Here is a 25,456-nt window from a genome sequence, read left to right on the forward strand (position 1 = left end):
CTTTATTTTGTCCTTTACTGACGTCAAGTTAAGATGCCAAAATCCAGCACTACTCTAACCCAGGTAATTATAGGCAAAAGTTGTATCATCTCAGCCTGCTGTGAGCCTGCCAGGTTCTTCAAGCTAAGAAAAGGCAGGTCTGAGCAGGATCTGGATGAGAGACCTCCCATGAAACTCTCCATGATTATGAGCACGGTCCCATTAATTTTGTGCTGCTAAGAAATCCATCTGAGCTGTAGAATTATACTCCAAATTTTGACTTAAAATATCCTTACCTTCTAGCCATCTTACTTGCAGCAAAAACTTGGAATCAATTGCAACTGATATTATGCTATCTGCCAGAGTCTGCAGACAGCCTAAAACAATAGCTTTGAAAGCTGAGAAGGGTCCTATTAATTTCCAGGTATTAATTCAATACCATAACAATGACTTTTACCCCCCCAAGTTAATAACTGTTTACCTGCTGTTCTTTTTTAACAGAAATGTCAGGTAAAGTCTGCATATCAGGATGCCAAGTTGTTTTTCCTGACTCAGTTCCTTGAAAGGCTAGCAAAGCCAGGTTCCAGGCTCACCTGGATGTTATTTCCATTTGTAATGCAACAGTGTTTGAGGGTTGCATCAGATCAATTCCAAAATGTCATGGACCATCGGAGACATGGAACAGGAGATCCACAAAGTCCCTAGCAGCTTCAAGCAGGACTGTGGTCAATCAAGTGCCATCTTTTGTTAAGAAGGTTAAGGACATCTTTTATAAATCAAAGATGGCAGAAATTAACCCCCTCCTGCCTAACAGCAATCCCCATCTCAGCACTGCCTGTCCTCTCAGCCTTTTGAAATGGGAATGGCTTATCTCCCCAGCAGAAAGAAATGGGGTAAAAGGTTGGGGAAAGGAGTTTAGGGCATAGAATCACATAGTGTTTCCAAGACAGACAGGATTTTTGGGTAAATCCAATATCTTATTAGACCAACTAAAATAGTTGGAAAAATTCTTGTTTCCAAGCTCTTTTTCTAACTATTTTAGTTGGTTTAATAAAAGGTATCGGGTTTACCCAAAGAACCTTGTTTGCCTAAGTCCTTAGACTAACCCAGCTACAGTACAACCAACACATAGTGTTTCCAAGGCGTGGAGGAGGGGTATTCCTGATACAGAGGGACTGAAGGTCATAAGGTGTGTGGGCACACAAAAGTCCTGCTGGGGAAAGGCAGCAGGACATTGCAGGGCACCCTAGAGAGAAGTGGGCAGGCAGAATGGCACACAGGGGTTTGTCAAGCTGCAAGTGTGTTTAGTGATTTAACCTGCCAGCTCAGTTGCCACACAGTTTCTACCACTGTACTGCTGAAACCAGGAACATAGCCACAAGTGAGGTCCAGCTTGCCACGCAGCCAGCAGAGCTGAGCAAGGAAGTGATGTTATATGAAACCATAGGACTGCCTGTGTGTCCTGAATTCCTCATGCCTGTTTTTCATCACTTTAGTGCTGGAGCTCACAGGCCTCCTGCAGTCAAGTGCAAGAATTTCTCAGAGCTGAGGCTGAAGCTCCAACCTGTGCTCACTAGGAGCCACTGCTGGCACCCTTGGCTGCAATTGCTGAGTCACAAAAAGTTATTGCTGACCCTTAAAAGGAGGGAGGGGTGGGGGAAGAACCCTCCTTCTAAGAGTTTACAATCAGAAGATAAGACATTATATACGCAGCGGTGCTGCCTTTTGGACTGCCAAGCAAGCTGAGATTCCAATCCTTCATACTCATTCATTCCCTGTGTTCACTTAGGCACGCAACCAGGACACCAGCGATAGGATCCCTTGCCTTTGGTTGTCTGAAGTCTGCACAGGGCTATGGCATTCTTCTGCCCTAGACCTGTGCAGTGCTTGTTGGACGAGCAGCTGTTTCCCTAAGCAGCAGGGATCTGCCTTTCTGTGTTGAGCAGAACAGTCAAACCCTCAGTGCAGTGCATAGACTGGGGGGGTACCATTCCGCGTAACACATGGGATACTGTTGCTGTCACCACTGCTGTCATATTGGTTCACTAACACAGAGGCTGTGGAGAGTAGGACAGAGAGATTTAGCAGTGTGGATCCCTTTAAGAACTGCATGCAAAGGGGGAGGACCTTCCCTGCTGTTCCGCTGCAGCCAGGAAGTGGCTTTTGATTTTGTTTTTCATCCTGATCCTGCCCTGTTGCTCTGCTTTGAGCTGGCTCAAGAAGGGCAGCTGGTTGCCTGCTGGCAGGGAGGGGGCTGAGCAGCTCTTCTGCACACCCAGCTGCTTTTCTCCCTCCTAGGTGTGGCTCCTATAACTGGTTTCTTCATTTTAGAAATCTGTCCTATTCAGTGAGTGAGTCAGGCAAGTGCTGGGACAAGTGCCATAGCAAAGCCCCTAAGACAAGGGCAGCCAGCAGAACCGCAGAGCTTCTGGGCCAGCTACCAAGGGACTACAGCCAAGGTCAGTGCTAGTGGTGCTGTAGCTGGGAAGGTCCAGGGATAGGGGAGAAGCAAGATTTGTGAGGGAGGGCAGTATCTTTTATGGGACCAATTTGTGCAGTTAGGAGAGAGAGATGAGCATCTGGGTTTCAAGTGCTCTTCCTCAGGTCTGGGAAAGAAGCAGTGACAATGCAAGCTAAGTACCTGCTAGAGCAATTGCTTAAGTTTAACAGAATTGGGTTGATGAACTTGGCCACTTGAAAGGGAAGGAGTGAGTTCACCCTCCATGGCCCCTTCAGTTCCTGGTCTCTGAAGATGCTGGAAACCTAGGGCCAGTTATTTGTGATTCTGGGTTTGTTATCAATTAGCTGTACTGCCAGGAATCAGACTGACATTCCTATCAGAGAGCCTTTGTGCAGCCAGGTGGGAGTGACTTGAACAGTCTATAACAGAAATCATTTTCCACTTTTTCTCAGTAAACCATCCCAGCATGCATACAGCATTTACTGGCAAAAAGAGTGATTTTTAAACAGCTTATAGGAGTTTCCTGCAGTGAGCTCTACCAACAACAATGCATAACCCTGTCTACATCAGGGTGTTTGCCAATATAGAAGTACCATTAAAATCAACAAAGCACAGGCCCACCCGTTTTATCAGGAACAGTTTCTAGTGTAACCTGGCCAGTGTCACATCCAATTTGATAGAGCTGCTCAAATTCAACAAGACTCAGTTCTGTGCGACACTATGTAAGTGCTGCTACGTGTACTAACACATGCCCAGTGGTGTGATGACAGGTTTGCCATAGGGCAGGGTTCTATAGCAGAGGGACCTTGATGGATGATGAGTGCAAAACCATTGCTAATAATAAGCACCACCATAGCAGAGCTGACAAGAGTCAGTGAGAGAGATGGGGCAGACAGCAGAAATCTGACATCAGGTTACAGGGCAACAGTCCTGAAAGAAAAAAAAAATCACCTCCTCTCTCCACCCACTCCCTTCTCCCATTGCTCAGTGTATGTAGTAGACACTGTTCTACTTTTCTTTCAAGGCTCCAGGAAGTAGAGAGAGAAATTCATGTCCTCCCTGATGAAATGGTTGTCTCTGCCTGTGACAGGTAAAGGTCTCTGTGCTGCTAACTTAAGGGAGCTCATTTCTAAGGCCCAGGCTTGATCTTTACTCCATCTTTTCTGATTGTGGCCAACTGGGTTAGCAGGTGCTGTGGAGGAAGGAGAAAAAATTCTCATGTTGCTTAACAGTGAAAGCCTGACTTTTCCTGCCAGTGAAATGAAGAACAGCATTAGCATGTCCAGGAAGGGGTAGTCCTCAGAGGGGAGGGTGGGTCTGGAAATCAGAGTATTGAGTTCAGATGTGTAAATGAAGGGGATATGAACAATGCCAGGCAACACTCTGCCCCACCCTAGGGAAAATGAAGTGCCTGAGATTTTCTAGCTTAGATCATTCTGCCCTAGAGAGTCTCCAGGTACTAAAGCAAGAGGGAGAGTCCCAACACACACACACACACACACACACGCGCGCGCCGTGCGCGTATCCTGGCAAATGATCTCTGTGATTAAAAGAGAAATCACTCCTAATTGAACTCACTTCTGCCAAAACAGCTGGTAAAACTGGCATAAGGGAGGGAAAAAGAAGGACTTGGGTGAAAGGTATCAATGTCCTGGGAAGGGGGGGTGAAGAAAAGTGAAGAACAGCAGGACTGTTGGCTAGCAGTATCACAACCAAAAGTTAGAGGCTGCAAACAATTATTAACAGAGCGCAGCGCGGAGCCCGCAGGATTCCAAAGTCCTCATTTCGCTTTCTGCAGTGTAGTGTGTGCATCTAACAAACTTTCACAGCATGTGAACCAGGCAGCAGGCCCCAGGGGACATAAATATGATGGTGGTTTATTTCAGGTATGTTCTCAGAGCTGAAGTTCCCTGTTCCCTGGGGCCACATTGCAGCCAAAGCTTGGGGATCCCCAAAAGGCCATCCCATGCTCTGCTTGCATGGCTGGCTGGACAATGCCAATACCTTCAACAGACTCATCCCGTTACTTCCAAAAGGTGGGTCAGATAGGATGGGTCAGGGGATCTGGCACATCACATCATGGGGGCGTTGCCACATGATTTACTGTTGTCCGCCTTTCAGATTACTGTTACATGGCCATGGATTTGGGGGGTCATGGCCTGTCATCCCACCGACCTGCTGGCTTTCCCTACCACTTCGTGGACTATGTAAGCGAGGTCCGCAGGGTGGTGGCAGGTGAGTAGGTGAGAAGAACCTGAGGGCAGAGGGTTTTGAGTGCATCTGTCTTTGAATTAGACATCCTCCAGATTGATATATGTCATGCTGCTCTGCGCATGTTGCCTCCCAGACCAGAAACAGCATGGACACTTTGCTAAAAGACAGAGCTCATTCATCTGTCCCTAGCACTGCACTAAGGTGCTTCTGGTCCCAGAGATAGGGTGCCTGGACATGCTATGCCTGACAATGCTGTTCTGAAGTAACTTAATGTCTAGACATGTCCCTTTTGTTCCTTCCTGGCTTCCCTTTGACCCCTTCTCTCCAGCCCCATTCAGACTTATATTGGCCCCTGGGACTATGTAAGAGTCCCTCACTTCCTCAGGATGCAAGCCATTACTCCACTCACTGCTGGCAGCATTGGGACACCTCTGGCATTGTATGGGAGGTTGAGATAGTGGAGCAGAATAGGCCTGGAACCCTCTAGGTCCTGGTTCAGGACCTCCAGCAGCTGTGGAGATAGATCAGTAAGTCATACTTCTCTCACAACTTTTCATGACACTCTTTATCACTTCCTACCTTAGTTTTTCTAGAAACTTTTAACTTCGGTCCCCATCCTGGGATTCTAGCATCTGTTCACAGCTCCAGTCTCCTCACCTGACACTTCTGCGGTCCTCACAACTTGGAGGAAACTGGCAGCCTCTTTCAGGGGAGCTCTTCTCCCTGAAAACTCTGTAGCATCCCTCCCAACAAGGAAATCTTATCTCTTCAGTCCCTTTTCCCCTGCTCACTCTCTTGACTGACACCCTTGTCTGGCTCTGCTTGTTAGGACTATACAAGGCAGGCTTCACAGCCTCTAAACCCCACATACCAGAGCTGCACTGCTGTCTTCCAAAGCAACTTTGGATGGGGATTTCCTAAACCCATTACAGATTCCAATACAAGCTGGATGCTGGCAGTAGCAGGATCCACTTCTCTCCTGAACTGAAACCCAGGCATAAAAGGAAGCCCTTTCCCAGGGCTGCAGCCCACCGGACACCAAAAACCTCACTATGCAAGCACTACCTGACCAAATAGCCCTGTTACTGACTTGCTCAGGAGCAAAACACTTGGGATTGTATGAGGAACAAACCACCCTAAAAGCTGCTGGTACATGGGTACATCCTGTGAGGGTCTCTAGCTCCTGCCTATCTTCCCTTTCCCATTGGTGCTACATGTAGGTACCACAGTAAGTCCAGCCATAAACAAAGGCGAGAGTGCCTGGGTGAGTGGTAAGTCATGTCACTTGGTTACTGTGGCACTGAGGGGCAAGAGTGTCCACCAGTTTGACCCCAGGTACAAACTTTACTTGTGACCCCCTCTGCCAGTGTGTAAGGCTTTCGTTTGATGTGCTGCTGCCTAGAATTGAGGCTGCCAGCACATGTTCTATAGGAGTAGCACAGATGAGGCTGTAAATGTCCAGGCTGCTTTTCCCAAACCTCAAGGATTGTTATAAAAATGTATCATGTAATGGAGGAGCCTGACCCGCTGCTGAATTATGCAGCATGTTTTCAATTAGAGCAATAAAAACCCTTCCCTGTGGCTACGCCGTGCTGGTCTGTCCTGGCCCCTGTGAATATTCTGCAGCAGAGCAGTCTGCACTTCTTCTGCCCCACGGGGCAGTACCTAGACAAGCTGCTTTGCTTGATTGATGGCCCTTAACACCTGCCCTGAATAGGAATGGCTGGATGCTTTTCAGGCACGGTGAGTCCAAGTGCCAGAAGGAGCCGCACAGCACTGGCACCTGCTGACAAGCATTCACAGTGAAGCAGAGGCTGGAGGAAACTGGCCTATTTATCCCATCCCCTGATCAGGAAGCAGAAGCTGGGTGTAAAGCCTCTGTGTGCATGTGAGAAGGTGGAGGCAGCTGCTGTATCTAACACAGAACCACCTGCTTTTTATCTCTTGCCTTCTAGCCTTGCAGTGGAGTCGATTTACTCTAATGGGTCACAGTATGGGTAAGTGTATCTTTTGTCCCTGTGGCTTTCTGACTCCAGCAAACAATAATGAGTAACTGGCTCCAGCCCTTTGTGTTGGCCTCTTGTGGGCTAAGATCAAGTTTACGCTGTCAGTGTGAAGCACCCAGGCATGTGATGTAATTATATGGCCCACCAGGCATATTTGAATTATACAAGATCTAAGCTTTCATTTAACAGTTTCTTAGGCTTCTTCAGTACAAGAAAAGCAGCTCCAGTGCAAGCGGGTGTCATTCACTCATTAATTGCCGATGGTTTACTCAGAGAGGATGGGAAACTGGGAGCCTAACCTCTTCTGCAACACCTGGAGCGAGTGAAGTATTGCACTTGGCAGAGTAGATCAAGGCTTCTGTCACTACCCGGCAGGCAGCAGAAAGTTACTGGACACTGGTGCCTTCTGCCAGCTACCAGGTGTGAGCCCCTCATCATCTGATGCTATCCCAGTGTGTGCTTTGTGCTCTGGCCATGCAACTGCTAAGCAGAGCCTCAGGGAGCAGATGGATGTGCATGTGTGCTGGCAGCCCAGCAGAGGTAGCTGCTGCTATCTGCTGCCAGCACCCATAGTTTCATAGTTGGTAGGGTCAGAAGGGACCTGAGCAGATCATCAAGTCCGACCCCCTGCTATGGCAGGAAAAAGTACTGGGGTCAAATGACCCCAGCAAGGTGTTCATCCAGCTTCCTCTTAAAGACCCCCAAGGTAGGAGCCTGCACCACTTTGCTTGGAAGTTGGTTCCAGATCCTAGCTGCCCTGACAGTGAAGTAGCACCTCCTGATATCTAGTCTGAATCTACCCTCTGCTAGCTTGTGACCGTTATTTCTAGTCACTCCTGGTAGCGTTCGGGGGAACCGGGACTCCCCCAATGCCTGCTGGTCCCCTCTGACTAGTTTGTAACAGGCCACTAGATCCCCCCTCAGTCTTCTCTTGTGGAGGCTGAACAGGTTCAGGTCCCGTAGCCTCTCCTCATAGGGCCTGCCCTGCTGCCCCCTGATCATGCGAGTGGCCCTCCTCTGGACCCTCTCCATGTTGTCCACATCCCTCCTGAAGTGCGGTGCCCAGAACTGGAGGCAGTGCTCCAACTGCGGCCTGACCAGTCCTGTGTAGAGGGAGGATCACCTCCCTGGACCTGCCTGAGACGCATCTATGGATGCATGACAAGGTATGGTTGGCCTTCCTGGCCACGTCCCCACACTGCCGGCCCATGTTCATAGTGCAGGCAGGTAGGTGTAGACATGGCCAAGGCATAACTGAAATCCAGTGGGGAAATGCTGTTGGGAAGAAATAGCTCCCCCCCTCCTCCCTCCATTCTTTTCTTGCCTTCTCAATTTCACTGTGAAGGAAGAAGGAGAACATGATACCAAGGCACAGACAGGAGGGAGAAAGCAGAGCGGGTAAGGGAAAGTAGTGCAGAGCAGAGAGTGGCACCCTAAAGGTGGGCATATTTTCCCATTCAGCAGTGATCATGAATATACTTTAACAGAGCTTTCTGGTGTGCTCAATATTTGTTACCAAGTAAAGTACCTTGGGTCTCATGCAAGTCTCCCACTGCCATCAGCCAGACCTCTGCTGCAGAACCAGCGGCTCCAGGGCTCCTAAATTTCAACCTTGGGCCATGGAACATAATTAAAAATGGAATTTGTTCCTTTCCCTGTTGGCTTTGATTCCCCCAAGGCTGCTTCATCTTCTGACCATATCCATGCAGTATCCAAACACTGCACTGCTTTAGACAGCAGGTCCCAGTGGGCTCATGGTCCTTACTGAGGGAGACTGGGTGTGGAGTCTGAAGGGGACTATCACATAGGCAGATGGTACCACTGGACTCTTCCCTCTATCACCCTCTGTTAAGAGATTTGCTGTCCTTGTGGTTAGGACCCAAACCTCAGACTGAGACGTTTGCTTCCTTGTAGAAGATGGTTGACCTGGACTTCTAGGCCATCTCAGTAACACTCCAGCTAGCTTCTGAGGTAGCTTCCACTCTGGGGAAGGGATGATGATGCCTCTGCACTGGGTTTATTGTGTATAAACCAGGTGGCCTTCTCTCTCTCACAGGTGGGACAGTTGCAGGAATGGTGAGTATAGAAACCCTTTTTGATGGAGTTCACCTAGCCAGACAGTCTCCTGAGCTGGGTGGTTGATAACTCTGAGGCTGGGGGGAAATACGCGATACTCTGTATGAGACAAATACATTTGGGGGCAATATAAGTGGATTTCTTGTCCAACACACAATTTTCATAATGTTTTTGCCTCTTCCCAGTTCTCCTGCATTTTCCCGGAGATGGTGGACAAGCTGATCCTCCTGGAATCTTGTGGTTTCTTTCCAGCTCCTCAGGTTAGATTCGCTCCTCCTCTGCCCCTACCAGGCATAATAACCAGAGACAGGCAACAAGGTTCCCTTAGCTCTACCTCTGGAGGAACACATTTCTTAGCACCCTTCCCCTGAGTCCATTTCGTACTGCGTCCAGTTCTGGGCACCGCACTTTAACAAGGACGTGGAAAAGCTTGAGAGGGTCCAGAGAAAAGCCACTTGTATGATCAGGGACTTGCAAGGCAAGCCATACGAGGAAAGGCTGAGGGACCTGGGCCTCCTTAGCCTAAAGAGAAGGTTGAGAGGGGACTTGATAATGGCTTACTGCTATATCGGAGGAGTGCGTCAGGAGCCTGGTGAACAATTGTTTAGTAGGACACATCTTGGGAAGACCAGGACCAATGGATACAAACTCCTGGAAGGCTGTTTCAGACTTAATACCAGGAAAAACTCCTTCACAGTCGGGGTGTCTGGGCTATGGAATAAACTCCCTCCAGAGGTGGAGCAGTCACGTACCCTGGAGGTTTTCAAGAGGAGACTGGACAGTCACCTCACTGGGGTCACCAGTTGTCTTCCTGCGCAGAGCGGGGGGGCTGGACCCAATGATCTGCAAGGTCCCTTCCAGCCCCTAACAATCTATGAATCTAAGAGCTGAACTCCCCTTGAGATGTAGCAGGGTGAGAAGCCAAAGATTTAGTACTACTTTTTTCTATGAATAATGGCCTCCTACAATTTTTTTTCCTCCCCTGACAGTCCCTCTCTTACTCCTATTTGTCCCTGCTGAGAAATAGCTGCTTTTCAAGGGTGAGGTCAACAGATGTTATGGGGCTTTGGGATCCTCCAGGGAGAAGGGTACTGTGGAAGTGTGTGAAATCACTGTCACCTGCGTCTCTGCATTTTAGGATCATGATGCATGGCTGGAATCTAAGCGGAAGGTGGTTGAGAGCCTCCTGAGCCTGGAGCAGAACGAGCACCAGCCCCATAAGACGCGCAGTCCCCAAGCAGCACTGAAGAGGTATGTTTTCCATCTTCCCTGTTTCTGCACAGGATGGTGCTACGCTCCTGCCATCGAGGAGTTGTTGGAATCCTCCCAGGTAGAAGTGGAGCGGCCAAAACTGTGAGGTGAAGTTATGTCTCCTTAGGCTTGCCCCTTCCACAACTCACAATTCCTTCTCCTCTTCTTCCAAAATCTGAATAAGGGCTGGTACTTTTCCCTCCCCAGCCTCATCCCCTTTTGAGGCTTAGCATAGGCTGGCTAGCACACAAGAGCTGAGGCTGCTGTCACTGGAATAGGATGGTTTTCATCTCCACCCTCTCTCCTTTCTGTCACCATCCCTTTGTGGTGCCTCTTCCATGCTGTCCATTCAGCAGCACGAGCTCCTCCCATTTTTTTGCTATGTCTTTTCCCAGGTTATTGGAAGCGAACCCCTACCTGACAGAGGAGAGTGGAAAGATCTTGCTGCAGCGGGGAGCTACAGAGATGCCAGATGGTAAGATGCCTCCATGGGCTGCTGTGTAATGTCAGCTTCTGAGTTAAGAGAGTGGTAACTGCTCACTGTCCTAGACCCAGGCAGAGGCGCACCCTGGGCCCAAACCCCCGCAGTTGGAGTTTCAGAGCCTGGAAGCAGAGTTCCCATCAGCTGAGGTCCCAGCCCACCTTTCCTGTCAGAGCATGGTGCTTTAACATGCCAAGAAACCCCAAATATACCCTGACCTCCTGTCCTAAGAAATAGTTCTGGGATGACTCAAAAATCAGAAAGGAAGCTAGAACTCCTGGTGTATCTCCCACTGTCAGGGATAAAAAACTCTCCCTTCTTCCTTCCCAGGCCTGGTGTACAACAGAGACATGAGAATCCTTAAGGTAAGCGCAGCTTTCTGTCCTAGTCCACATGTCTTTCTGCCCTGGAATTTGGCTAAGCCATTGGCTCACAGAGAAGCAAGAGCTGGAGAAGGCCCGTCCTGTAATAGGTCACATCTTGCTTATGTTTCATCATTTAGAAGTGATGGAGCTTCCTTTGGGGGACTTTGGTATTTGAATAGTTTTAATTTACTGCACACCTGTGGAACCACTGCATTTAATGGGATTTCCCAACAAAAGCCAAGTTAGACCTCTGTGATCACTCTGAACAAGTCCTCTTTGAGGTTGTTTACACTCAACCCCCCTCTGTGGGGCAATGCTCTCTTCTGCTGTCAAGAGTTATTCTGCCCCTGCCAGGAAGAGTAAAGCTTCTGCTGCCTCTGCAGCAGGCCTGTGAAGACACTCTTGCAGGCTACTGCCATGCCTTCAGCAGCCATTGCCTTTCTGGGGTGCACACTGGTCTCTGGCTGCACAGCTGCTGCAGTGGATCTGTGCAGAGCACCTAGAAGTGCTTGGGTGTCCCCATCCTCTGAAGCAGCTTGGCAGATGAAACTGTGGTTTGCTTTCAGGAGTTCTGCCAGTAGAAGTGGGAAGCTGTAGATAAGGCCCCAGTCAGCCCTTGGACTGCAGGAAATGGTTGTGAAAAGTTCAGTGCTAAAAACCATGCTGGCTACTAGGATTTGGTAACTTTTCAGACTGTTTGAGCCCATTCATAGCCTAAGCAGTGTGATACATTACATCTTGGGAGCATCCTCTGTCCACACTGTTACAGCCATTGGCCTAGTGCACATGTTGACAAAGTGGCAAGTCTGGATTAAGAATGACATCTGTTTCATTGATCCACACACCTTCTCACCCTGGCAAAAGATTGCATGTCTGTCACATCTCAGATTTGCATCCCAGGCTGCATCTGAGCCTCTGCAGAACTTACAGATGCTCAGTGTTAGTGAAGCCACTGACACTGCTAGGCCATGAGACTGCAGCCTCTGCACCCCTGCCTCAGGTGTATTGACTGATCTATCCTTGCCTCTGCAGCACAACCGGGAATTCATCACTCTGGAGCAGTGTGTGAGCTTCCTGAAGAAGATCCAGGCACAGGTCCTAATGATCATGTGAGTGGTACATAAGCATAACCAATCCCCTTTGTCCTGCCCATTGCCCTCTGCCAGGGCTCCCCTATGCATGAGGTGAGCTGGAGACTAGTGATGAATAAACAGCCTCTTCCAGTCACAGGTGGGAGTGTGAAGGGTTTTAACAAAACAGGAATCAATCATGTCTTGTGTAGTAGACAAAAAATGAGGGTAGGTTCCCTACTCAATCCTTTTTGACAGAACCTTAAGCTACTTCTTACAGTGATGCTGTCCCCTTTCCACAGGCCTGGCCACCTCCCTGATTAGCAAACTTTTGTCTACTTTCCTGAGTTTTATTCTCCCTGCCCTGGATAAGTTTTGTTCTCCCTGCCTTGCTGCTTCCTAGTAATTAACAGGCAAGAACTGAGTCAAAGTACCTGAAGCATGTGGTAGCTATCACAGGTTCCTCTCAGGAGACAACCCCACTTCTCTCCCATTCAAAATTTTCATTCTACTCTGAAATCCACCAGATGGGATCCCTATACCACCCAGTCCTTGCTAGTAGTTACATTTGATTGCAGGGGTGGCAGTAGCTTTTTTCTCCCTACTTCCATTGGGCTCAGAAATTCACCTCTCCCATCCCCATGGTTCAAGGGGGGAGTTGCTACCCTCACCCCTCAGACTCCTGCTTTTTTTTAATAGCCTTTTAAAACTCATACCTCTTGGATATACCTGCGCAGGTCCCCAAGGGGTTCACTAAATTGCTCCCCACTTAATAATCCTTGCTACCTTGCTCACAGAGAAGAAAAGCCCCATTAATGCTCTATTTAATTCCCTTTGTTGCCTGTACATTTCACACTTGCTCCTTATCTCTACCCAACCCAACCCCCAATTCACACCAGCACTGCTTGAATGGGCAGGAATAACAGGCATCTTCTATTGATACAGGGAGGGGGAGTGTGTGAAATGAAGGTTAGAAAACAGCTTTACAGCAATGCTAGCACCTTTCTTTCACATAACCAACTGAATAAGGAGTCTCTAACCTCTCTGATTATAAAAATACTTAGCAAATGCAAACACAGATCTCCTCTAGTCTGGGTTACCAGTGTTCTAACGCCTGAAGAGAATTAGCTATCAGCTGTACTTCACTCATCTTGTTTTTGAAGTCACAGTGAACAGCCAAAGCCCTGGAGGGGTGGAGGAAAGCAAGAGAAGAGGGGTAGAGAAAAAAAGCAATGGTAGTCTGGTAAATGCATAGCTAAATAATTGAACAGCTGTCCCCATTACCTCTAAAACTTCAAGGAGATTACTTAAGTGGCCAAAAACTGTTGTTGGGCTACAGAGTGTTGCAAAAAGGCAGCTGGTGCATGAGAGGGAGGGAAAGGGGTCAAAACAGACCAGGGATGTTTGGGAGTGGGGTGGGGGAGATGCTCCCAATCCCCCTATATCTGCCTAGCTTATTTAGACCAAAAATTCTTTAAGGGCTATAGTCCAGATTTTTAGAAGGTATCTAATCTTCTAGCTACTGTTGATTGCTCTTTAAAAATCTAGGCATATCTTACTAGGTTTATACTGGGGCCTTACAGTAGTACCTAACATCCTGCTCAGGTATTTCCACTAATACCATCATTTAAAATAGCAGTGAAAGGGTAATGTTTTCTCAACCACTTTCTCTTACCCGTGGCCTGTTGTAGAAACAACTCACAGGTTGCATCTGTAAGTTTCAAACAATCACATTGGCCCCAACTTTACTAACAATAAGCCATGTAAAAGAGGCTATTCAGGCATTTCATAGACCTCAGCCATACCCACATCTGAGGCTGCATAAAAACCCCACATATGTGCATCCTCAGTGGCTCATTGCTATAATGATGTCATTACAGATGAGGAGTGGGGAGGAAGGAAAACCTTGAGAGATACTGTTGGAGGTAGGCTTGGACATGGAAGGACCAGCAAATAGCACATTAAAGGCATGGTGCTGCTTCCCTTGAGGCTGCTATGTCAGACTGACATGCACCTGATTTTTGGAAGCTAACCAGTTCTGGGCTTGGATGATACTAGGATAGGAGACCACATAGGTGCTGCAGTTTACAAGCTATGGTTAAATACTAGGCCAAAGAAGCTTGTGAATGGAGACTTAATTTAGCCCCTTTATAGCTGCTTAGCTGATTAGAAAAGAAAAGGAAAAAACCCTCTTCTTCTTGAGCAGCTAAGGCATTTGTTTCATCAGGAGCCAGGCAGATCCCTAAATGGGCTGATTTACAGTGTAAGTGGGGGATGAGATGCAGGGAGTTGGCTCAGAAGAAGATGGCTCTTGTCCTCTCTGGCAAGGAGATCAGCATCATTATACCAAGTGTGTCTCTAATTCCTAATCACATGGCCTCATTCTATCTCCACCAATGATCATATCTTGGCCCACCCACACCTGCCTTCCACTCAAGCTTGGAAAACCTTTCTTGAAACTTCCTTGGTAAAACCCTTACTACACACCTCCCTCAAGGCCACCCCCACTGTGATACCAGTGCCCGCTGTGCATCAGGGCTGCTGGGAGCTATGTAAGGCCAAACGAGAAGTAAGTGATATAAATATGCAAGTTCTCTGCCCCATTTTGCCTCTGTGCATTGCTTGTCATCTTAAACAACAAGATATGCAGAGGTTCAGCTACGTCTACATCTTTTCAGTGGAGCATCCTACGTACCCTGGCCACAACCTGTAGCTCTGGGCATTGCTATGAAATAAACATTGAAATGGAGGGGAAAACTGAGGGTAGAAAACCAGATGTCTGCAGCAGAACTGGCTTCCTAAGTCTCCTTTGTATCACAGAAGCAGAGCCCTGGGAGCTTCTCTCTCAAGGAAGCACAGGGGTTAAGTTTTTACCTGGCTTTTTGGGATTCAGAAGAAATCAGCCATAGCAATTTCTAAAGATGCCATCTTGAAAACCTGTGTGATTGCAGGTTTATAGTCTCACATGTGCCACCGTGTGGCAGAAATCCAGGACTGCCACAGCCTGTAAATTTGAAACCAGAAAAAAGTACTTGCGTGGTTTCCCCACCTCCTCTAATTTTATCTTTTCCTGAGTGACTGCTTTCACAGCCCCACAGGGCAAAACACAATGGCCGGTTTTATGGCTGATGTAAAAACACACATAGAGACACAAAGGAAAAATAAAGCCACCCAGGAGAGATGGAGGAGCTGGATGGGTGAAACCAGTCAGAAGTGGAGTGTGTTTTTAGGGCTTAGGCCCTTTCCAAAGACTCGCTGGCCTCAGCTCTCCTAAGAGCTAGAATTTCGTAGAACTAGGTCCTGGGAAGGGCAGGGATTTGCTGAACTTGTGCACAGTGATCAATCCCTTCTTTTACCTGGGTTCAGAATACACATGGGCTGCTAGGTAATATACATTAATATTATAGATGCTATATAATATGCATTAATATGAAACTCATGCAGAGATGGCTGTTACGCTCCTCACTCCACTCGGTGAATCTGTGACCCCTCTCTTCTACCCACCACCATTGCTGACCCCCAGCTGAGTGGGGGCAAGGGGAAATATGATCAATCTCCTTTTCTCTGACTGTCATCTTCTGGAAAGGAAAACAGGTAAGGCCTATAGAGACATGAGACAGGGTGTACTGTGCATGACACTGAGCCTTGTTCTTGCTTTTTAGGGCCAAGGATGGGCTTTTTTCTTATGAAGATCCAGATAAAAGCATGAACTTTGTAAAACCCTTGCAGGCTGCATTCAAGTCTAACTTGAGAGAGGTGAGAGAGCACACCCTGCCCTTCGCTATCAGAGAGCTGGTCCACACACAAGCTGGTCCTTAGCTGGACTAGCCCCCTCTGGGATGCATGTGTTCCAAGGTTCTCCACACAGGTTGCCATTCCAAAATACTGATAGTAGTGATTGGTGACATTTCCTAGTGGCGGGTCGAATGACCCAGCTCCAGTCCAAGGTAGGTTGGGGCTAGGACCCAGCTGCTGCTGACACTACTGCTTCTACCCATCGCCCAGGCACAGTGTGAGCGAAACTCCTAGCTGCTGGAATGCTGCCCAAACCCCCAGCTCCATGGGCTGGATCCAGCTAGCAAGCTGCTAACCCCTGCTTTACATTATCTTGGATTCTCTCCCTGCTTTCTCTCAGACTAATTTCCCTGTGACAACGCCTGAGTCAGGGAGGGAGCAGGTTGGCCTCTCTCCACCTGCTAGTTAGTTAGCAACTGCCTGTAGAGTTAAGGAGTTCCACATTTCCAATCATCTACCAGTGTCTGATGTTGCGGTTTGATGCAGGATGAGCAGCTTGGGGGCAGGGTAGGAATGGAGAAGGGTTGCCACCTATCAGTCAGTTCATAGCCTCACACCATGAGATTGAATTATATTTACCAATTTATTCTGCGTGGGATTTACCCAATTATCTTTTATGATACATATCCCAGCCATAGCACTTACCTTGCTGGCTGCTTATGGCAGCATGTTTCTTCAGCCTGCATCTTCCCACATTCTCTCCTTCTAGAGTTTTCAGCTGGTGGAGGTGCCGGGGAATCACTTTGTCCACCTGAATGAGCCAGAGGAAGTGGCTGGGATCATCAGTATCTTCTTAGAGAAGGACAAGGACTCCAAAGCCAGATTGTAGCATCGGGGTTGAGCTCCCAGGGGAGATGGCAGTAGTGACATAAGAGAATGAGGAGCTCCAGACCCAGTCCCTGGAGGAGACAGCACTTTTACCTGGTAATGCCCTGATATTTTGCTCATTAAATTATATTTTCATCTCTTTCCCAATCTCAGTTATTTGGGCTGGCAGAAAGAATGTCTCTAAGCAAATAGGTGTGATGGATGCTCCCAGGAAAGAACCAAGCAAATTGTCCTCCTGTTCAAAGTGGGTGAGGGGAAAGGTTCTCTCTTCTGGCCTCCATTTAGTGCACTGCAGCAGGAGCCAAGCTGTGAGCTAAGCAGCTTCCAGATGTAAGGTTCACATGTGTCTGTTACCCCCTGTGCTGTTCTGACAGAAGGGAACAACCTCCCCCTCCCCATTTTACTGATATGATACTCAGGAAAGGCCTGGGAGGGTCCAGGCAGGACATCCAGCACAAGCAGGATGAAGCCTTATCTACAGTTGATGAGAGACTTACAGCAAGTTCTCTGATCTTGTCCAACATGGCAGGGCTGATTGCACTACAACCCCTGCCTGAAAACAGCATTAAGACTATTCAGATGCTTCCTCTCACCTGTTTTCTTTAGTGTCTTAAGCAAGAGTGATTGAGAATGTGGCTTGCTGACAGCTCTGCTCAGTGTACCTGTGGGCACATGGTACCCCTTGTAGGGTTGTATGGACACCAAACCTTAACTCAGGAGCATAATGCTCAAGTTGTGCCTGGGGCAGCATAAAGTCACCCTGGGAAAAGTTGCAAAGGTAACTTGGTCTTTCACAGTAGGAGTGAATCTGCTTTAATACTCCAGCTTGGTCTTGAACAAGATCAAAGAACTGTCAACTTTAGGTAAGGCTTCATTGTGCTGTAAGTGGTCCTTCTGTGTTTGCAGTCCCCTTCCTTTCTGGCGTTGGTCAGGTAACATGCTGCTTGGAGCAGAGGTGGCCTCTCTGATCAAATCTCAGGTCAGCTACATTGCTATAGAACTTAAAAACCAACTGGATCATAAATCCCAGGAGAGCTCTGGTGTGCACAGTAGCAAATCCAGTCACAGCAGCTGCTGTGCATAGCTTCTGGGAAGAGCTTTAACCCTGCAGTGGCGTGGCTCCCCCTCACTGCACATTGCTGCTTGCTCTCTTTAATCTCAGCCCATAGCGTTTTGCTCCAGTGCCTTTGTCCAGCCTGCGGCTACAGTTCTTCCCTGTGGGAGCAGGAAGCTCCTGGGGCAGAGGGGAGAGAAGCTGAAGTCAGTGACAGTGCAGAAAGGGCTCTCTTTGTGCTTCCAGGGATTACTTACATAGCCCCCAAAATCTACATCACTGTTATTAGAATTGTGTTGTGCACTCTCCAATTATTAACCTGGTCCAGAGGGCACAAAGATGGAGAAAGCACATCGCAGGAACCCTGCTATCTCCTGCATCCCTCACTAATGCAGTGGGAGTGAGGTGCCAGCAGAGCAAGGAGCCACTTAGCTGGCCAGGGCAAAATGTGGAGGAAGGGGGCTGAAGTCCCTGAACTGCTCCATCTACACAGGGTTTCAGCCATGGAATCACTCCTGGAATTGGGCACCAAGTACCTCACCACTATGTATCTACTCCTGAGGTACCAAACCTGGGTTCAAATACCTGGTTGGCCCCCTCACAGCAGGTACTTGAACTCCCAACCCAAGGAAATGCCTGGGGCACAAGGGCATTGAGGATAATCTGCGAGGCAGCTGAAGTAGCGCCCCCCCGCCCAAACACAACTACAGAATCAGATCCCAGTGGTAGAGTAGGAGCTTCCCCATTTTACAGGAAAAACTGCACCTTGGGGTCTCTGCTCCTGCTGGAGCTCTACACAGCAAAGCAGCCTGGGCACTTGGGCAACTTTGCACATTCTGAATAGGAGAAACTCAGGCAGCAGCTGAGCAGCTGGTCTGAGAACATCTGCTGTGCCTCAATGGTGGATTCAGGGTCTTAAAGGCAACAGCAGTACACTCTTGTACTTCAGTCTTTCACATAAGATGCCTGCTGGCATAGTCCCCCTGCTATTAGCACCTGGTTCTGGAAATAGTCTAGGAGAGACTGCTCGAGGTAAAATGGGTTTTACTTCACAACCATCCTCTTCCCTCTCCTTTCCATCTACACCCCTTATTTCATCTACCTTCAAAAAAGCAAAACTTGTAATGAAAAAGCAGCTCCCCCTTCCCCTGTGGTGGGCAAGGATGCTAGTTTATCTTTGGCCAACAAAGTAGCTGTCCCCAGCACCTGACTGCCATTATCCCTGCCCACAAGCAAGTGGGGAGCTGCTCTCCCACTGACAACAACAAAATAAGAGGCACTTGGCACTTAAGAAACACAGAAGCACTTTATTTACAGTTCATCATGATTAACTTCCATGGCCTTGGCTGAACAGGATCATCAGCCCCTTTGTTGTAAGCCTAGGGGCACTGGCTGAGCTGTTACCTGCTTTGCAAACATGAGTCACCAGGGCAACAAGACACACATGGAGGGTTGATACAGAGAGGCCTCATCAAATTTAACATGGGAGAGGGTAGAGCCCACACATGTATCAGGCTAAGGGCACACCCACACTGGGCTGCTAGCACTGGAGGCTGGCACTAGCCTCCTACCACTAATTCATCCTCCAGATTTTCACTTGTAAACACTAGGGATTTCCCTGTGGGGCCCAGGTAGGAGCAAAGTGGGCGGGCTGATGCCTCTGCACTTCTGAGCAGTCCCAGGTCTGCTATTTCCAGGCACTTCCTCGCAGCGGTGCCAACACCCCAAGATGCTGCAGCCCGTAGAGTGGCTCAATATGGCCGGAACTTGCGCTGGGCCCGCATCAGTGCGATCCTCTGCTTGTCCTCCTCAAACTTCTTCCTCAGCTGGGCGATGTCTGAGAAGCAGCAGGAGGGGAGGGGGAAAGGAATTAGGGTCAACAGGCTAGAGACAGAGAGCAGACAGTTTCTCTAGGAGTGTCAACTCCAGCTACTCTCAAGAGCACTTTGCACACCAGAGAGCAGATTCAGCCCTGGTGCAAGCAGCCAGGAAAACTTGAGCAGGCACAAACCCCACTGGCCCTGGATCCTGGAGGGAGAGGAATCAAGTCACAGCACAGTGCTGTGTGCTCCTCACCTTTAGATAGCTGCCTCCACACAGCCCATGAAGCCAACTGTATCTCCCCACAGAGATGGGAATAAGGAGAGATTGAACTTCTGCTCAGATGTGGGTGGACAGGGGCTCATGCACCTGCTATTACAGACTACTGTGGGCTCTATGCTCTGCCACTGAAGCAGGAGCCCACTGCCCCTCAGAACACTACTTGCCTTCGGTCCTACCCTGACTTGAAGTGTCAGGTGGATGCCACCACCCCAACACTACACTGGGTTTCTTTGAGGGCCTCTCACCAAACCCCAACCAGGCCCAACCCTAATAGGCTGAGCTGACAGCATCAGCTTGGGCTGGCTGATTGCTGCCTGGCAGCTCTCATCTGTTCCCTTACTGGTGATAAGCAGCTAGCTGAGACAGGTGCTGTTTGGACTGGGATGCTGGGGAGAGAAAAAGATGAGGAAGGGCAGGGAGAGGCTCAACTCACGCTCCCGCTTGGTCTCACGGTGCTGCCAGGCATAGAAGTTGAGCAGCTCCTTGCGTGCCTTCTTCCGCTTCTCTCTTTCTAGAGCCCGTAAGTTGGCGGCCTCTGTCCGGGGGAGCCCAGGCCTTCGGCCCTTCCGTGTCACCTTCACCCAGCCTTCCTCATCAGGGACACCCTCCTCCTCCACAGCCTTGGCTTCCTCCTGCACAAGGAACCAGAGATTGTGGGGAGAGAATGGGAGAAAGTAGCAGCAGCTCAGGGTGAACCCACCACAAGATGGTAGGTTCCATTCCCAGCTGCCACCTCTCCAAGCACACACACAACAGTAGAATGAATGCTAGCACCTGCTGCTCTGCCCAGTGACAAGGCACAAGAGGCATTTTGGGGAGGCTTTGGAAATGAGGATGCAAACTCTACACCCTCAGTAGCATGATAGTGGGTCAGAGGCACTGGGTCACCCAAGAATCAGTGCGTTTATGGGGTAGTCAGAGTATAAGTCACAGGAAGGGGTTCTAAAAACAGAGGAAGCCAGTCTCTGGGCTCGACCCACAGGGCTCAACTATCACAGCTACTGCCCAGCCAGGCACTCAGATAGAGTGACAGCATGGTATGTTTTACAGGACTTCCTGCCCCAACACACACATGCAGGGGGAGGAAGAGAGAGAGGGGGCTCTATGAATTGTTCTGTTCTGTTCACCAGACAGGCCAGACAGTAGTGATTATCCCTGAGGAAGTCACCAGCTCCTGAGACTCTTTCAGAGAGATGCCTGCCTAGTGTATGTCATCAGGCCTCCATACCTCTGCTACCTTCTGGTCATAGGCCTGCATGAAGGTGTCCACTTCAGCCTTCAGCTCCTCTGGATTCACCAGTGAAGCAGCATAGCAGGAAATCCATTCTAAGACAAGGAAGGAAGGAGGAGGGAAGTAATAGCTCTTCCCTGCAGCCCTGGAGAGAACAACCCTGAGGACCAGAGAAGGGCTACACCTCCAAACCCATCAACCCTCAGGCTAAAGAGTCAGCAACAGAACCAGCTAATGACAAATGTGGCCACTGTGGTTTGCACAAAGCAGGCAGCTGTTGCATGATCTAGGCAACCTGCTGGCTTTTTTCACAGAGGCCAATGAATGGCTATCCAATGGCAAGACTGACAGCCTGAATTAGGCTGGATTTTCCTACAGCCAAGCGACTCCACACTTCACTGAACGGGCCACCCAGGTCCCTAACAGCTCACAATATAACATGCTTTTTTGTGAAAGGCTTCTTATAAGTCTGTCACATCACTCTGTACAGCAAGGCTGCTCCCAGCAGTGGGGAGGAAACTGTGGCCTTGGGGCTGAAGCATGTATGAACCTGATTCTACAGAGACTTTACTGAGAAGGTGCTCCAAAGCAGATAGTGCACTGCTGTCTATAACCCATGCAGAGGTTTCTAGATGCACCATGTCTTAGAAATGGGAGTTACGCTTATTCCCAGTCTTGGGCAAGCTAGAGTTAGCGCCTCCAAACCAGGAGGACTCCGAAGATGCCAGGGAGAGGGTCTCTACAGTGACTATGGCACCACATGTAACCTCCACCTCCCCTTGTATACAGACCACCCCCCTGTACTGACCAGCTGGGGAACATATCAAGAACTGTCTTCCTAATAGGGCAAGAAACACAGGGAGCACCAACCAAAAGAGGAGAAAGGCAAAGCCCAGCAACATCCTGCTCATTCTGGGGTTTGGCAGAGGACAGAGAGCTTGGGCAGCACTGTCTCCTCTAGCTGATGGAGGCAGACTTGGAGATAGCGTAGGTGACTTACTGAGGATGCCTGTTTTCACAGGGCAACTCTCCGAAGATATCAGCAGGGGCTCGTGTGCGGAGAGGGAGGTGGCTGCTTGGACCCCTGATGGGTTCTTGAACACAATATAGGCCACCCAGAATCCCTAGGGAGGAGGGAACGCGCAGGCCGGTCAGGGCCAGTCGGCTCCTGCAAAGGGAGCAGGCCCCAGAGCAAGATGGTGCTGCACAGACTCAAGGCCCCAGGCAGCAACAGGCTGGCAAGGGACCATTAAGGGAGGACACCAGAGAATCTTGTTCTCCTGCTCCAGGGTGCACCAGCCCGAGCTCCCCCCCAAGTCACAGCCCCCTTTGTACCCCTCTCCTCCATCTCCCAAGAGCTTTACCGAAATCCTCCTAAGACTGAAGAATTTGGACTTCGATACTTCTGCGCTCTCTCCTGGCCCCGGCTTCTCGCACACCTGCACAGTCTGAACAGCCCCACAGCGGGAGAAGAGCCTGGACAAACACTCCTCCAGGGACCAAGGAAGAGAAGGGAATGATTCACCCACCCAGCCTCCCCTCAGAAGGGCCGCAACAGCCCCACGCACCCCCAGCCCTCGGCCCTGCCCCTCCCTCGTGCACCCAGCGACGCGGCCCGCTCCCTCCTGGCCGGACTCGCGGGGCGGTCCCGGCTCCGGCTCCGGCTCCGGCTCCGGCAGCGCCTGCCCTGCCCCGCCCCGGGGCGCGGCACTCACCTGCGGGCAGTAGGGCGGCACGTTGAGGACTAGCAACGTGCGGCCGGGCGGGCGCGCGGGGTCGGCGCCGCGCTGCACTCGGTGCTCCTTCACGTACAGGTAGTCCGGGGCCCGCTGCCTAGCCCGCAGGCGCACCGGCACCGCTGCGGGGACACGCATCGCCGTCAGCGCCCAGTCCGCATCGAGACCCGACGCCCTCTTCCCGCCCCACCCCAGGCGCCTTTCGCCCCCCGCCGCAGTTACCCGTGTATCCCGGCGGCGCCGCCGCGGCTATTACATGCTTCTCCGCGGGGGCTGCCATCTTGGCTGCCCGAAGAGAGCTGACGTCACCGCCGAGACAGAGGTGTAGCGAGGGGGCTGCCGGGAGCTTTAGGTCGGAGCCCGCGGCCGCCATTGATGGCGCGTCACCGGAGTGGAGCACAGCTCGGAGGCGCCTCAGGGCCGGGTGCCACGTGGGAGGCGGGAGGCGCCTGACGCACGTGGGCGTGGGGGCGGTCCTGAGCCGTCCCGGCTACCGGCTCCGCCGCTGGCCCGCCTCTTAGCTGGCTCGGGACCTGGCGGCTCTTCCCAGAGCGGACCCGCTCTCTTATCCTGGGATAAGTCCGTAGCACGTGTGGCCAGGCTACATATATCGCGCGTCACCAGGGCGACGTGCGCAGGTGTGGCAGGAGCCCTTGGCTGACGGGTGGTGTCTTCCTGCTCAGAGCCCAGCAGAGCGAGGGGCGCTAGGTTTTGGCCAGAGTGCCTGAAGCACCAGCCCTGGCGCACACCTGCACCTGGCAGAGCCGCACGCAACCCTCTGGGCACACACTGCAGGAGGCGCTGGGAACATTGGCGTGGGGGTGCACGCGGGTGTATGTGCACCCCCTGAGACTGGCTGCTGGTGCTGGCGCAGCCTGCAGGTGGTCGCCACTTGCCAACCCCCCCTGGCACCAGCACCACTGGAGGCGTCTGTGGGCCATTGCCAATTGCTGCCACTGACACTGCTGGCTGTGTCTGCAGGTGTTTGCCGACTGCTGGTCAGCACTTGCTGCCACCAACCACGTTGCAGCCTCCTGCAGGTGGTCCCCACTCAGCCTGCCCTCGCTGCCAACGTCAGCGCAGCCGCTTGCAGACATTCCCTGCTTGCCACCGCCATGCCCCCACTGCCGCCTGTGGGTGGTCGCTATGCCCCCCCCAGCCTCAGGTGGCATAAGGCATTCATGGCCCCAGCTCCTTCCCTGCTGCTAGGAGCCAGTACCGGAGCCCAGCTTGGGCTGGCAGTGGGGTGCCAAGCAAAATGACCTTGTGTGCTGGGGGTGCCAGCCCCCTGGAAGAGGGAAGAAGGGTGGTGTGTGCTAAGAGGCAGCAAGATCTGAGGAGGAGGAGCCTTAAACATGGAGGGTGCAGAAGAAGAGGAGCAGCATTGTCTGCAAGGGCACAGTGCTCTGCACCAAGCAAAGGACTTACAAACAAGGAATATTTGGGGGTGGGGGAAAGAACGACACAGGTGCCAGGACTGGATGGAGCATTACAAACTACATCTTAAGGCACGTTGTTGAAAAGTGGCCACCGTGCAGCCAATACAGGCTAGAAGCCAGTCTCTGCCATACTTTCCAAGAAGACAGTTGATACAAAACATGTGTGTGGATACATTCACCCTTTCTGGAGAAACTGTAACCTGAACATACTTTCATCACAAATTAGCAGGGATGGACTAAGTGTTAATGTTGACAACGAAAGACAGACCTTTTTATTGGGCAGGTATTTAACAAGAAAGGTTAAGTTGGAGTAGTGGCTGTGGAGATTTGTTAGAGATGTCTTATCTTCTGTTGTAAGCCAGCTGGAGCCTTTTTGGGAAGCATAACGTACAAATCCAATACATATGTACACAAATAGAAGCGTATTTTCTTGGCTTCAGTTTCTGGAATGGTCATGGACTGGATAAAGGGAATGTAGTGGATCGAAGCAGTACAGAAATATGGACAGGACAACAAAGGCGACACAACCCCAGTTTTGCTGAGGGTGCTGCACTACTGGCAAAAGGGTAATTAGAGATGATGGACGGTAGTAAAGGTGGGGACACATCTTGCAATGGTCAGTGTAGAAAAAAATAGTTTTGGGGGCCATATTCTTCCTCCAGGTGTCTGAACAAATCTGAGAAAAATCACAGAAAGTGAGGGTTGGAAGGGATTTCAGGAGGTCATCTAGTCCAACCCCCTGCTCAAAGCAGGACCAGCCCCAACTAGATCATCCCAGTTGAGACTTCTGGCTGGGTCTTAAAATTATCTCCAAGGATAGAAGTTCCACAACCTCTTTGGGTAACCTGTTTCAGTGCTTTACTACCCTCCTAGTGAGAGAGGTTTTTCCTAATATCTAACTTAAACTTCACTTGCTGCAACTTGAGACCATTGCTCCTTGTTCTGCCATCTGCCACCACTGAGAACAGTTTCACTCCATCCTCTTTGGAACCCCCATTCAGGTAGTTGAAGGCAGCTATTAAGTCCCCTCTTAGTCTTCTCCAGACTAAATAAGCCCAGTTCTCTCAGCCTTCCCATATGCCATGTGCCCTAGCCCCCTAACCATTTTTTTGCCTGCTGCTGGACTATTTTGTCTGCTTCCTTTCTGTAGTGGGGGACCCAAAACTGGACACAGTACTGTAGTCCAGATGTGGCCTCACCAGTGCTGAACAGAAGGGAATAATCACTTTTGCTGATCTGCTGGCCACACTCCTACCAATGCAGTCCAGTATGCCCAATGAAGATGGGGGATGCATAAGTAATGCATGTGAAGATTACAAAGGTGTTGAAACAGGTCAGAAAGTTTTGGTGTCTGGGAAGCAGCATTA

At 50.2% G+C, this 25,456-nt stretch overlaps 2 protein-coding genes across 6 annotated transcripts; one reads left to right on the forward strand and one right to left on the reverse strand.

Annotated features, from left to right (window-relative positions):
- Nucleotides 1–2,134: 2,134 nt before the first annotated feature.
- Nucleotides 2,135–16,666, forward strand: SERHL2 (serine hydrolase like 2). 5 transcript variants are annotated; one of them, XM_090042727.1, is made up of 13 exons: nt 2,136–2,438; nt 3,465–3,530; nt 4,327–4,476; nt 4,562–4,675; nt 6,610–6,651; nt 8,717–8,736; nt 8,922–8,996; nt 9,875–9,987; nt 10,383–10,462; nt 10,799–10,833; nt 11,866–11,942; nt 15,566–15,659; nt 16,408–16,666. In XM_090042727.1, exons 2-13 carry the CDS (start codon nt 3,491–3,493, stop codon nt 16,525–16,527), a joined length of 960 nt encoding a protein of 319 aa, XP_089898853.1. In that variant the 5' UTR covers nt 2,136–2,438; nt 3,465–3,490; the 3' UTR covers nt 16,528–16,666. The 5 variants fall into 5 exon arrangements, with proteins under 5 accessions (XP_089898857.1, XP_089898853.1, XP_089898856.1 ...); XM_090042728.1 differs by having other exon boundaries at nt 2,144–2,277; XM_090042731.1 differs by lacking the exon at nt 4,327–4,476 and having other exon boundaries at nt 2,135–2,438.
- A 2,201-nt stretch (nt 16,667–18,867) lies between these two features.
- On the reverse strand, nt 18,868–25,363 carry RRP7A (ribosomal RNA processing 7 homolog A). The gene is made up of 7 exons (XM_090042735.1): nt 22,873–25,363; nt 22,630–22,772; nt 22,279–22,404; nt 21,915–22,038; nt 20,912–21,009; nt 20,117–20,315; nt 18,868–19,417 (listed from the first exon to the last, which is right to left on the reverse strand). Exons 1-7 carry the CDS (start codon nt 23,021–23,023, stop codon nt 19,332–19,334), a joined length of 927 nt encoding a protein of 308 aa, XP_089898861.1. The 5' UTR covers nt 23,024–25,363; the 3' UTR covers nt 18,868–19,331.
- Nucleotides 25,364–25,456: the final 93 nt, after the last annotated feature.

Source organism: Crocodylus siamensis, chromosome 4, assembly GCF_052110815.1.
Source record: "Crocodylus siamensis isolate JL-2025a chromosome 4, ASM5211081v1, whole genome shotgun sequence".
Lineage (NCBI taxonomy): Eukaryota > Metazoa > Chordata > Crocodylia > Crocodylidae > Crocodylus > Crocodylus siamensis.